The sequence below is a fragment of the Pan troglodytes genome, chromosome 20 (genome assembly GCF_028858775.2).
Source record: "Pan troglodytes isolate AG18354 chromosome 20, NHGRI_mPanTro3-v2.0_pri, whole genome shotgun sequence".
In the NCBI taxonomy this organism is placed as follows: domain Eukaryota; kingdom Metazoa; phylum Chordata; class Mammalia; order Primates; family Hominidae; genus Pan; species Pan troglodytes.
The window spans coordinates 16,658,784-16,671,316 of record NC_072418.2 but is presented as its reverse complement, the minus strand read 5'-3'; the positions used below and the strand labels follow the sequence as shown (position 1 = coordinate 16,671,316).

Sequence of the window (12,533 nt, the reverse complement as noted above, 5' to 3'; positions counted from 1 at the left end):
CAGCTACTCGGGAGGCTGAGGCAGAAGAATTGATTGAACCCAGGAGGCGGAGGTTGCAGTGAGCTGAGATCGTGCCACTGTACTCTAGCCTGGGCAATAGAGTGACACTCCATCTCAAAAAAAAAAATCATTTGACTCTCAACCCTGTCCCAGAGAGGATGCTGTGACCTGTTTCTTTGTTTCTTTCCAGAGATACTCTAAGAACAGAAACTCTAGCCCTCTATCCATTTTTTTCTTTGTTTTTTTTTTTTTTTTTTTGAGATGGAGTCTTGCTGTATCGCCAGGCTGGAGTGCAGTGGTGTGATCTCGGCTCACTGCAACCTCTGCCTCCTGTGTTCAAGTGATTCTCGTGCCTCAGCCTCCCGGGTAGCTGGGATTACAGGCACACACCACCACACCCAGCTAATTTTTGTGTTGTTAGTAGAGATGGGGTATCACCATGTTGGTCAGGCTGGTCTTCAATTCCTGACCTCGTGATCCACCCGCCTCAGCCTCCCAAAGTGCTGGGATTACAGGCATGAGCCACCGCACTGGACTCTTTTTTTCTGTTTTTTTTTGAGACAGGGTCTCACTCTGTCGCCCAGGCCAGAGAGCAGTGGCGCGATCAGGGCTCACTGCAGTTCACGGGCTCAAGCAATCCTCTTACCTCAGCCTCCCTAGTAGCTGGGACTACAGGTGTGCACCACCATGCTCAGCTAATTTTTGTATTTTTGTAGAGATGGGGTTTTGCCACGTTGCCCAGGCTCATCTCCTCGAACTCTTGGACTTAAATGATCCTCCCGTCTTGGCCTCCGAAAGTGCTGGGATTACAGGCATGAGCCACAGTGCCCAGCCTCTACCCGCTTTCTGTGGTCAGAAATAGACGCAGGACATTCCATCCATACCTTATTTCTTTCCTGGCTCTTCTCCCATGTGTCCTCGTGGGTCCTGGTCACCCTCTTAGCTGCTGTGTAATAACCCCTGTGCAGATGCAGCAGCCACGATGTCATCAGTCCCCACCCAGTGATGCATAGGGGGCTTCTTCCCCTCCCTGGGTACAGCACTACCATTCCTGTGTATGGGCCGTGTCAGGCAGGGGCCACATCCTGGCCCCGCTTCAGTCCCGGCTCGGGCTCCTCACCGGGGGTCCTCCATGCCACCTTCCCTCTCCCATCTCCACAGAAATTGCTGCAGTACTAGAGTTACTGTTGGTTTAGTTTCCAGAGGTTTCACTTGGTTTTCTTTGCATTTGCATGATTTCTTTTTTCATCCCTGCCACTTGTTCTTCTGAGGACAATGCTGGGATTGGTTAGCTCATGGATCGACTTAGTTCTAGGGTCATGATGCTCTGACCGACCCCAGTGGGCCTGGTCCAGGCATCTAAATCGTGAGGCTTGGTCCCCGGCGTCCGGCTACCTCACAGTTCCATTTGTTTCTTTCCAGTACTGCTAATCTTTTCACTGTGTGGTTGAGCCAAGCTGGCAGGGGCCAGACAGGGCATTGCAAAGAGGAACACGGTGTCCAAGGGTTCCTGCTGCCATCCCTGGTAGCGTCTCTCCTGTCTCTCCTTTGCTTCTGTCTGAATTCCTCTCTCAGTGATCATAGTGTGTGTGATTGCACCTAGTTCATCGTTGCTATCGGGTTTTTCTGCTACGAGAAGTTGTTGGGGGCCACTCCTGCTGTCAACTGCCCATCCCTTCTGTCTCTCCCTCTGAGTGAATTACTGCGAGTTCCCGACCCTTTGCCAGCCCTATCCCCACCCTGGCCAAAGCCATAGCCCCTGGGCCTCCATCCCTGGTCCTGTTCTGGGGGGCATCCAGAGCTGCACACATTCATTTATTCAGTCATTCAGCAACCATCTACCAAAGCAACGTTTTTGCAGCACACATTGCATGCTGGGTGTGCAGGAGTGAGCAGGCTGTGGCCCCCGCCTTGGAGAAGTGGGGGCTCTTGCTCAGGTCATGTGCTCTTGGTGTCACTTTGTGTGGTAGACATAGGGCAGGACAGAGAGTTCGAGAGCTGGACCTGATGTGTGACAAAGACCATGCTTCCATATCTCCTTCCACTGTCCCCCTCAACTCCCTCTCTTTGTTCACCCACAACCACTCGGGCCTGTGCGGCTCCCTCCCCTGCCACCTTCAGAGTCTGAGCCAGGCCACCTCTTGACTGACCGCACTGTCTTTCTGGATGTTTAATTTTTTTTTTTTTTTTGAGATAGAGTTTCCCTCTTGTTGCACAGCTGGAGTGCAATGGTGCAATCTTGGCTCACTGCAGCCTCCACCTTCAGGGTGGTTGTCCTGCGATTCTCTGCCTCAGCCTCCCGAGTAGTTGGGATTACAGGCGCCCACCACCACACCCGGCTAACTTTTTGTATTTTCAGTAGAGAGAGGGTTTCATCATGTTGGCCAGGCTGGTCTTGAACTCCTGACCTCAGGTGATCCACCCGCCTTGGCCTCCCAGAGTGCTGGGGTTACAGGTGTGAGCCACCGTGCCTGCCCCTGCCCCCCCCCTTTTTTTTTTTTTTGAGGTGGAGTTTCACTCTGTCACCCAGGCTGGAGTGCAGTGGCATGATCTCAGCTCACTACAGCCTCCACCTCCCAGGTTCAAGTGATCCTCCTGCCTCAGCCTCTGAGTAGCTGGGACTACAGGCGCCTGCCACCATGCCTGGCTAATTTTTGTATTTCTAGTAGAGACGGTTTCACCATGTTGGCCAGGCTGGTCTCGAACTCCTGACCTCAAGTGATCCACCCGCCTCGTCCTCCCAAAGTGCTGGGATTACAGGCGTGATTACACTGCACCTGGCCTAATGCTATGTTTTTAATCACTAGTACATTGAAAGAGTTCAAAGATCAAAACTATGTCCAACGATGTTTAGTGAGATGGTGAGAGGTGCCCCCTGCCTGTCCCCCTCGACGGAGCCCTCCATGCCCACAGATGACAGACACGCATGCCACATGCAACGCATTCTTCCCTATTGTTCGGTCACACGGTCCCCACTCTTCTCTGCCTCTTATCTGCCCGGTGGTAGGTTCTGGAGCTTGTTCTTTCGGGGGACGACAAGCCTTGCCTCCTTCTCTTTCACCCCTGCATAGGATTCCATCATCTTTTATTTAACAGCCCCTTGAGGTTGAACCCCTGGTGGTTTTTATACTTGTGACGATTTGCAGCCTCAAGCCTGTGTCACCGGTGCCCATCCCGTCACGCGATATCTGAAGGAGAGAGGCTTCCCCAGCCTGGGATAGGTAGCTTGGCTCAGGGGAAACATATCTGCATTCCTGATGGTCTTCTCCAATCACAGCGTCGCCTTCTCTAGTCCCTTCCAATCACAGCATCGCCTTCTCTAGCCCCACCCCCTTCCTGCTTCACTCACTGCCTGATCACCTTCTGTTAATGATCTCTCATTTACCTTTGCACGTGGCTTGTTGCCTGTCTCCCCAACTAGACGGTCAGCTCCTCCAGGGGCCGGGGCTTTTCATTCTTGTCCATTGCTGTGTCCAAAGTGCGTGAAACAGTGCCTAGCACACAGTAGGCACTCAAAGTACTTGCCAATTTTATTTTTTTAATGAAGTGTGTAGCATTCCAAGTTCCCTAACCCTTCGGTATTTTTTTTTTTTTTTTTTAATTAAAAAGACAGGGTCGGCCAGGTGTGGTGGCTCATGCCTGTAATCCCAGGACTGTGGGAGGCTGAGGCGGGCGGATCACTTGAGGTCAGAAGTTCGAGACCAGCCTGGCCAACATGGTGGAACACCAACTGTACTAAAAAAATACAAAAATTAACCCAGCGTGGTGGTGAGCCCTGTATTCCCAGCTCCTTGGGAGGCTGAGGCAGGAGGATAGCTTGAACCCAGGAGGCAGAGGTTGCAGTGAGCCAAGATCGCGCCACTGCACTCTAGCCTGGGTGACAGAGCGAGACTCTGTCTCAATAAGTAAATAAATAAATAAAATAACAAAAATAAAAAGCCAGAGTCTCACTGTCACCTAGGCTTTGCTGCAGTGGTAGTATGGTTATAGCTCACTACAGCCTTGAACTCCTGGACTCAAGGGATCTTCCTGCCTCAGCCTCCCAAGTAGCTGGGATTGCAGGTGTGCACCAGCACGCCTGGCTAATCTTCATATTTTTTGTAGAGATGGGTTTTCACTATGTGGCCCAGGCTAGTCTTGAACTCCTGGCCTTCAACGATCCTCCTGCCTCTGCTTCCCAAAGTGCTGGGATTACAGGCAGGAGCCACCATGCCCAGCTGATGATTATATGGAATACTGCCCATCAGGCACTCAGGATGGTACCCAGTCCATTGTAGATGAATGCTAGGATCTGCTCCTTGCTGCAGGGGAGCTGCTGCTTCCCCAGTCCCCTCCTAGGAACCCCCTTCCTGCACAGTCATGCCCCTCGGCCCCCCAGTTCTCATCCCCCTGACTCTCCCTTGGCTTTGCCTCTTTCCCAGCCGTTCCAGCACCTACTCCTATCCCGAGACGCCACTGTACACGCAGACGGCAAGCACCAGCTACTACGAGGCTGCAGGCACGGCCGCCCAGGTCAGCACCCCCGCCACCTCCCAGGCGGTGGCCAGCAGTGGCTCCATGCCCATGTACGTGTCCGGCAGCCAGGTCGTCGCCAGCTCCACCAGCACTGGGGCTGGGGCCAGCAACAGCAGCGGAGGTGGTGGCAGTGGTGGTGGCGGCGGCGGCGGGGGAGGCGGTGGCGGGGGTGGCAGTGGCAGCACCGGAGGCGGCGGCAGCGGAGCAGGCACCTACGTGATCCAAGGCGGCTACATGCTGGGCAGTGCCAGCCAGTCTTACTCTCACACCACCCGTGCCTCGCCAGCCACGGTAAGTGCCCCAACGCGGGCCCCAGAGGAGGCAGGCAGTGGTGGGTGGTGGGCACTAGAAGCCCAGTCCATGACGGTGGTTACCAACCACCGCTAGCAGGAGCCTGTGTGGCCCCCAATGAAGAGAACATATGCAGATGTCCTGGGATTGAATGCTGTGTGGCCTCAGATAAATTACTCAGCCTCTCTGGGCCTCAGCTGATATGCATGAAATTCTTAAAACAGTACTACAGAAGTGTTGTCTATTGTTGGCTGGGCGCTGTGGCTCACACCTGTAATCCCAGGACTTTGGGAGACTGAAGTGGGTGGATCACCTGAGGTCAGGAGTTCAAGACCAGCCCGACCAACATGGTGAAACTCCATCTCTACTAAAAATACAAAAATTAGCCAGGCATGGTGGTATGCACCTGTAATCCCAGCTACTCAGGAGGGTGAGGCATGAGACTTGCTTGAACCTGGGAGGTGGTTGCAGTGAGCGGAGACTGCGCCACCGCACTCAAGCCTGGGAGACACAGCAAGATTCTGTCTCAAAAAAAAAAAAAAGTGTTGTCTACTTTTTTTTTTTTTTTTTTTTTTGAGACAGGGTTTTGTTCTGTCGTCCAGGCTGAAGCACAGTGCTGTAATCATAGCTCACTGCAGCCTCAAACTCCCAGGCTCAAGTGATCCTCCCAGTTTACCCTTGCAAGTAGCTGGGACTACAGGCATGCCCCACCATGTCCGGCTAATTTTTTTGTTTGTTTAAGACGGAGTCTTGCTCTGTCGCCAGGCTGAAGTGCAGTGGCATGATCTCGGCTCACTGCGACCTCCGCCTCCCGGGTTCAAGTGATTCTCCTGCCCCAGTCTCCCGAGTAGCTGGGACTATAGGGGTGCCACCACGCTCAGCTAATTTTTGTATTTTTAGTAGAGACGGGGTTTCACCATGTTGGCCAGGATGGTCTCGATCTCCTGACCTTGTGATCCACCCTCCTCGGCCTCCCAAAGTGCTGGGATTACAGACGTGAGCCACCACGCCTGGCGGATTTTAAAAAATTTTTTTTGTAGAGACAGGATCTCACTCTGTTGCCTAGGCTGGTCTCAAAATCCTGGCCTCAGGCGATCCTCCCAGCCATCTATTCTGATTAAAATTGATTATAGAGAATAGATAATGAGAGCAGAGAGAAGCCAGCACTGCCATGGGGAGCTTCCTGAACAGGGTTCTTCCACCATCGGGAAGGCTGGTGCTGGAACCTCCCTGTGCCTAGAAGTGGTTGTGTGATGTCCCTGGGGCAGCCCTGGATTCCAACCCCAACCGGGCCCTTCGACATTTGTGTGATTGTGGGGTGGGTCAGCGCTGGTGGTCCTGGTGGTCCCTCATGGTCCTGATGTAGCCTGGCTTCTAGTCTATTCTAGTCTTTTTTTTTCTTTTTTGGAGATGGAGTTTTGCTCTTGTCACCCAGACTGGAGTGCAGTGGCGCAATCTCAGTTCACTGTAACCTTCCCACCTCCCAGGTTCAAGCAATTTTTGTGCCTCAGCCTCTCGAGTAGCTGGGATGACAGGTGCCCACCACCACACCTGGCTAATTTTTGTATTTTTAGTAGAGACAGGGTTTCGCCATGTTGGCCAGGCTGGTCTCTAACTTCTGACTTCAGGTGATCCGCCCGCCTCTGCCTCCCAAAGTGCTGGGATTACAGGTGTGAGCCACCACTCCTGGCTTGGAAATTTGATTTTTTTCATTCTGCATAAATTCATATAATTTTTTTTTTTTTTAGAAGGAATCTTGCTCTGTCGCACAGGTTGGAGTGCAGTGGTGCGATCTTGGCTCACTGCAGCCTCTGCCTCCCTGCAACCTCTGCCTCCCAAGTTCAAATGATTCTCCTGTCTCAGCCTCCCAAGCAGCTGGGACTACAGGCGCACACCACCACTCCCAGCTAATTTTTGTATTTTTAGTAGAGACGGGGTTTCACAATATTGACCAGGCTGGTCTCAGTCTCCTGATCTCATGATCCACCCACCTGCCTTGGCCTCCCAAAGTGCTGGGATTACAGGCATGAGCCACCACGTCCTGCTAATTTTTTTTTTTTTTTTTTTTTGAGACAAGGTCTCACTGTATCCAGGCTGGAGTATAGTGGCTCGACCATAGCCCACTGCAGCCTTGAACTTCTGAGCTGAAGGGATCCTCTTGCCTCAGCCTCCCAAATAGCTGGGACTGCAGGTGTGCACCACGACACTAGCTAATTTTTTAAAAAATTCGTTGGTAGAGACAGGGTCTCCCTATGTTGCCCAGGCTGGGCTCAAGTGATCCTCCTACCTTAGCCTCCCAAAGTGCTGGAACTAAAGGGGTGAGCCGTGCCCGGCCTTTAATGTATTTAGCTACACATGGCAACTGTATTGGACAGTGCAGTTCTAGAGAGTTCTGTGGGACGTAGTTCTTGGAGAGGATGGCAGTAGGATGTGCTAACTTATGTGGGCGTGGCTGTCAGGATCCCAGCTGGAAGTCGATGTGGGGCACTCAGCCCCAGCACTCAGAGATGACGGAAGCGCCTCTGACTGGTGCTCTCCCATCTCCCTCCCACCCCAGGTCCAGTGGCTCCTGGACAACTATGAGACGGCTGAGGGCGTGAGTCTGCCACGGAGCACCCTCTACTGCCACTACCTACTGCACTGCCAGGAGCAGAAGCTGGAGCCCGTCAACGCCGCCTCCTTCGGCAAGCTCATCCGCTCCGTCTTCATGGGCCTGCGAACCCGCCGTCTGGGCACCAGGTAGGGCCATCCGTCTACTCCGAGCAGTCCCTGGGGAATTGGTGGGCATGCCAAGGCCCACCCCCACTCCGAGTCATCTCAGGCAGTCCAGTCCAGCCCAGCCCCGCCGGCCTCTGCGAGGCTCCTCGACAGCCCCGCTCACTCCCACTCTAGGCCTTTGCACTGGCGGTGCCTTCCACCTCATGTGCTTCTCACCCCTCCTTACTTGCACGTCCCCTGACTGCCTCAACTAAAACTGCAGCCTCCCCCTCTCCCCTGCCCGACACCCCCCAACCCTGCTTTATTTTTCTCTTTAGCATTCAGCACGCTCACACGTGCCGTTTTTTTTTTTTTTTTTTTTTTTTTTTGGAGACAGAGTCTCACTCTGTGGCCCAGGCTGGAGTGCAGTGACTCAATCTCGGCTCACTGCAACCTCTGCCTCACAGGTTCAAGCCATTCTCATGCCTCAGCCTCTTGAGTAGCTTGGGACTACAAGCATGTGCCACCACGCCCAGCTAATTTTTTAAAAATAATTTTAGTAGAGACAGGGTTTTGCTATGTTGGCCAGGCTGGTCTTGAACTCCTGTCCTCAAGTGATCCACCTGCCTTGGCCTCCCAAAGTGCTAGGATTATAGGCATGACCCCACCGTGCCCGGCCCACACGTGCCTTTTACATGACTTATTTCAGTTGTTCTGGTCCGTCTGCAGTGCTCGTACCTCGATGACGTGGGGTTGTACCTAGTCAGTGCTTCATCAGGGTCTGTGAGTCAGTAAATTCATGCGGGAAGGAACAAGAAGGCATCCCACGAACCCGCCCCTCTCTTCCTCTCCTTTGCAACCCCCATGGCTCACCTCCGCTCACGTCTTGGTTCCCATTCCCAGCTTCAGTGTCACCTCATTCAGCCATTCATCCATTCAGCCATTCATTTATGCATAATCTTGGGCAAACTGCTGGATCTCTCCTGACACCCACAGCCCCTGTGGCTCCTCAGTGCAGCACCCCCGTCTCTGCAGGGCAGGCGTCTCTCTATCCGTTCTCCTAACAGAGAGGAGACGGGTGTGCTGTGAGGCGCTCCATGGCCGGCCAGCCGGCAGACCCCCAGCCCAGCCCTTCCCCTCCACCTCCCTCCCAGGGGCAACTCCAAGTACCACTACTACGGCCTGCGCATCAAGGCCAGCTCACCCCTGCTGCGGCTGATGGAGGACCAGCAGCACATGGCCATGCGGGGCCAGCCCTTCTCGCAGAAGCAGAGGTAGGAAGGCAGGGCCGGACCCAGGGCAGGGCAGGCGGGGAAGGGCACACAGGCCGGCCCCCAGCAGCCGGCCCACCTGCCCATTCTACTCCAGGCTCAAGCCCATCCAGAAGATGGAAGGCATGACCAACGGCGTGGCGGTGGGGCAGCAGCCGAGCACGGGGCTGTCGGACATCAGCGCCCAGGTGCAGCAGTACCAGCAATTTTTGGGTGAGAGCTCCCTGGCCCGTGCTTCCCCAACCACCACCTCCCTGCCCCGTGCAGACGGTTCCCAAAGCTGGATGGCGGCAGGCAGCCCCTGAGCTGGGGAGGGCTTGGTGAGAGATGCCCGAGAACCAGCAGGGGGTGGGGGAGACATCACAGTCTCCGTCCACAGTGACAGTTCTGTCCCTAGAATCCTTCTTCAAGGTAGATTCTCATTTCTTTCAATGCAAAGCATTTCTCGGGGGTTCTGAGCTTCCCAGTGAATCCCCTTTATGCTACTTGAGATTTTCTTTATTTTTATATTTATTTGTTTATTTTTTTGAGATAGATTCTCTGTCATCCAGGCTGGAGTGCAGTGGCACCATCCTAGCTCACTGCAACCTCCGCCTCCTGGGTTCAAGTGATTCTCCTGCCTCAGCCTCCTGAGTAGCTGGAACTACAGGCATGTGCCACCACGCCTGGCTAATTTTAGTAACTTTAGGAGAGATGGGGTTTCACCATCTTGGCTAGGCTGGTCTCGAACTCCTGACCTGAAGTGATCCTCCCACCTTGGCCTCCCAAAGTTCTGGGATTACAGGCATGAGCCACCATGCCCGGCATACATGAGATTTCAAATCCCACCCAGTTGGACATGGTTACTTTTTGGAGATATGACGGCAGGTCCTCTTCCCTCGTGAGTCCTGTGAGGCCCACTCGCTTTCCCGTCCAGCCATCCTACAGCCATGGTGTCCACGGGGCTAGGACCACTCACTCGCCAAGAAGGCAGGTGTGTACCCAGTGTTTCTAAAAGTAAGGCCTGGTGCAGTGGTTCATGTCTGTAATCCCAGCACTTTGGGAGGCCGAGGCTGGAGGAATCACTTGAGGTCAAGAGTTCGAGACCAGCCTAGTCAACATGGTGAATCCCCATCTCTACTAAAAATACCAAAATTAGCCGGGTGTGGTGGCGGGTGCCTGTAATCCCAGCTACTCAGGAGGCTGAGGCAGGAGAATTGCTTGAACTCAGGAGGCGGAGGTTGCAGTGAGTCAAGATCATGCCATTGCACTGCAGCCTGGGCGACACAGTGAGTGAGACTCTGTCTCAGGAAAATAAAAAAGGCCGGGTGCAGTGGCTCACGTGTGTAATCCCAGCACGTTGGGAGGCCGAGGTGGGAGGAATTGCTTGAGTCCAGGAGTTGGAGACCAGCCTGGGCAACATAGCAAGACCCCATCTCTTAAAAAAAAAAAAAGACAAAGTAAACAACAATCCATGAAAACAGGGCCAAAGGATACTAAGTAAACAAGCAAACCCTTGGAACCCACAGTCCAAGCACACATCCTTGATCCTGAGCACGTGGGAGCTCATTTCCCCACCTGCCCTGGAGGCCGGGACATCCCATTTGGAGGGTGGGGAACAATATTTCTGGCAGAGTCGAGGGGCATCCCTAGGGCGACTGTCCATGGCTAGCCCCAACCTGGGGTGCTTAGGCTCAGGGCAGTGTCCTGTGGTCCTGACTGTGCCCTGGGGGCCTACCCATTCCCCGGCCAGGTGGGTGCTGTGTTGCAGCCAGGACTCAGAGGCCCACGTCCTGAGGGCTGGTGCAGTGCTGTCACTCAGCAGACAGGCAGGGCTGGCACAAGACCCTCCTGTCCTCTCTGCCAGAGGAGTGTGGGCCCTCACTCCTGGGCCCGTCCTGGGCCCGGGCCAGGCGCTCACCCCACCGAGCCGTGTCTCACCGGCACATGGGGGACCCCAGTCTGATGGGAAACGGACAAGTCAGTAGGACCCCAGGGTGGGCAGGCAAGGAGGATGAAGGGCCTCATGGTTCCCCCCGGCCCCCCAGATGCCTCTCGGAGCCTCCCTGACTTCACAGAGCTCGACCTCCAGGGCAAGGTGCTGCCTGAGGGCGTCGGGCCCGGGGACATCAAAGCCTTCCAGGTCCTGTACCGGGAACACTGTGAGGTAGGGTGGCCAGGTGGGCAGGCAAGTGGACGGGGACGCAGCCACGGGCATGGGAGGGCCATGCTGCCCCCCAGCCTCCCTGAGCATCCGCCTCTGCCACAGGCCATTGTCGACGTCATGGTGAACCTGCAGTTCACCCTGGTGGAGACGCTGTGGAAGACCTTCTGGAGGTACAACCTCAGCCAGCCCAGCGAGGCGCCACCGCTGGCCGTGTGAGTACTGCCCGGCGACTGTGGGAGGGAGAGGGGGGAGGAGGGCATGACCCGCAGGTGATTTTGATGCCCAGGGTTGGGGCACCTGCTTGTCCCCTGCAGTTTGTGGCGTACACATATCCTTGGCTGTGTGGAGTGTGTATAGCCACCCGACACTCAACAGTCGGGGTTGGAGTGCCTGACTAAGCCCAGGCATGGGGCAGGGCACCATCTTCTCCCTGGAGTGGCAGGTTCTGGAATCTGTTTGACCCCTGTATGGAGGGTAGGGCATAGGATCCCGTCCCACCCCTCGGGCCTGTGCCAACCAGACCCTGGGGATCTTTGGGAGGCAGGGGGTACTTACCTGGGGACGGGGGTACCTGTGCCCTTCTGATGCTGGGGGCAGGGCCACAGAGTGCCCCCAGTGACCCTGGGTTGGGGACACGGTATACCTGTGCCTTCTGGCACTGGAGGCAAGACCACAGAGTGCCCCACTGACCCTGGAGTGGGGGTAAGGGGGTACCTGTGCCTTCTGATGCTGGGGGTAGAACCACAGAGTACCCCAGTGACCCTGGGTCAGGGACAGGGGCTACCTGTTCCCTTCTGACGATGGGGGCAGGACCATAGAGTACCCCAGTGACCCGGGGTGGGGTGGGTGCCCGCAGACATGACGAGGCCGAGAAGCGACTGCCCAAAGCCATCCTGGTGCTCCTCTCCAAGTTCGAGCCTGTGCTCCAATGGACCAAGCACTGTGACAACGTGCTGTACCAGGGCCTGGTGGAAATCCTCATTCCCGACGTGCTGCGGCCCATCCCCAGTGAGTGCTCGGCCTGCTCGGCATCCCCTGCCCCACATACACCCGCCCTGCCCTGACCGGCCCCTGCCACCGCCCACAGGTGCCTTGACCCAAGCGATCCGGAACTTTGCCAAGAGCCTGGAGAGCTGGCTCACCCACGCCATGGTCAACATCCCCGAGGAGATGCTGCGGGTGAAGGTGAGAGTGTGAGGGGGTCCCTTTCTCCTATCTCTGGGGCTTAGGCCTCCGTCTCCTCTGCTCCCCAGGGGTGGTAAAATTTGTCCCCATGCCTGTTCCAGGGATGATGCCTGTGGAGGAAGGGGAGACCTTCTCCGCCTCGGGGAGCACCCTGGGCATTGTCTTTATAAACCAGTGTCCTCAGGCACCCACTTCTGAAATGCAACCCCCTTTGTGGTATTACTGTACTCAACACAGCATCTTTCAAAAATAAAAACCAACTGCAAATGTACAGTAGTTCCCTTTAGACAGCCTTGCTAGAAAGTGCTTCAGGTGTGCAGAAACAGATAAAACTTTTTAAGAAAGGCAACAACATCTATAAGGAAACATAATACTTGCCTTTTTCATCAAAAGATGCACATTCGCTGACTACTTAGATGTGAGGAATT

The 12,533-nt window shown here is 55.0% G+C and overlaps 1 protein-coding gene across 10 annotated transcripts in view; it reads left to right on the top strand.

Annotated features, from left to right (window-relative positions):
- RFX1 (regulatory factor X1) overlaps positions 1-12,533 on the top strand; it is a 45,473-nt gene that overhangs the window by 29,460 nt on the left and 3,480 nt on the right. For all 10 annotated transcript variants that reach the window (XM_016935276.4, XM_063800578.1, XM_063800576.1 and 7 more), the window contains 8 exons: positions 4,422-4,806; positions 7,364-7,545; positions 8,658-8,777; positions 8,872-8,987; positions 10,802-10,920; positions 11,023-11,132; positions 11,777-11,928; positions 12,008-12,105. In XM_016935276.4, coding sequence (XP_016790765.1) covers positions 4,422-4,806; positions 7,364-7,545; positions 8,658-8,777; positions 8,872-8,987; positions 10,802-10,920; positions 11,023-11,132; positions 11,777-11,928; positions 12,008-12,105 — 1,282 coding nt within the window. The remainder of the gene's footprint in view (positions 1-4,421; positions 4,807-7,363; positions 7,546-8,657; positions 8,778-8,871; positions 8,988-10,801; positions 10,921-11,022; positions 11,133-11,776; positions 11,929-12,007; positions 12,106-12,533) is intronic.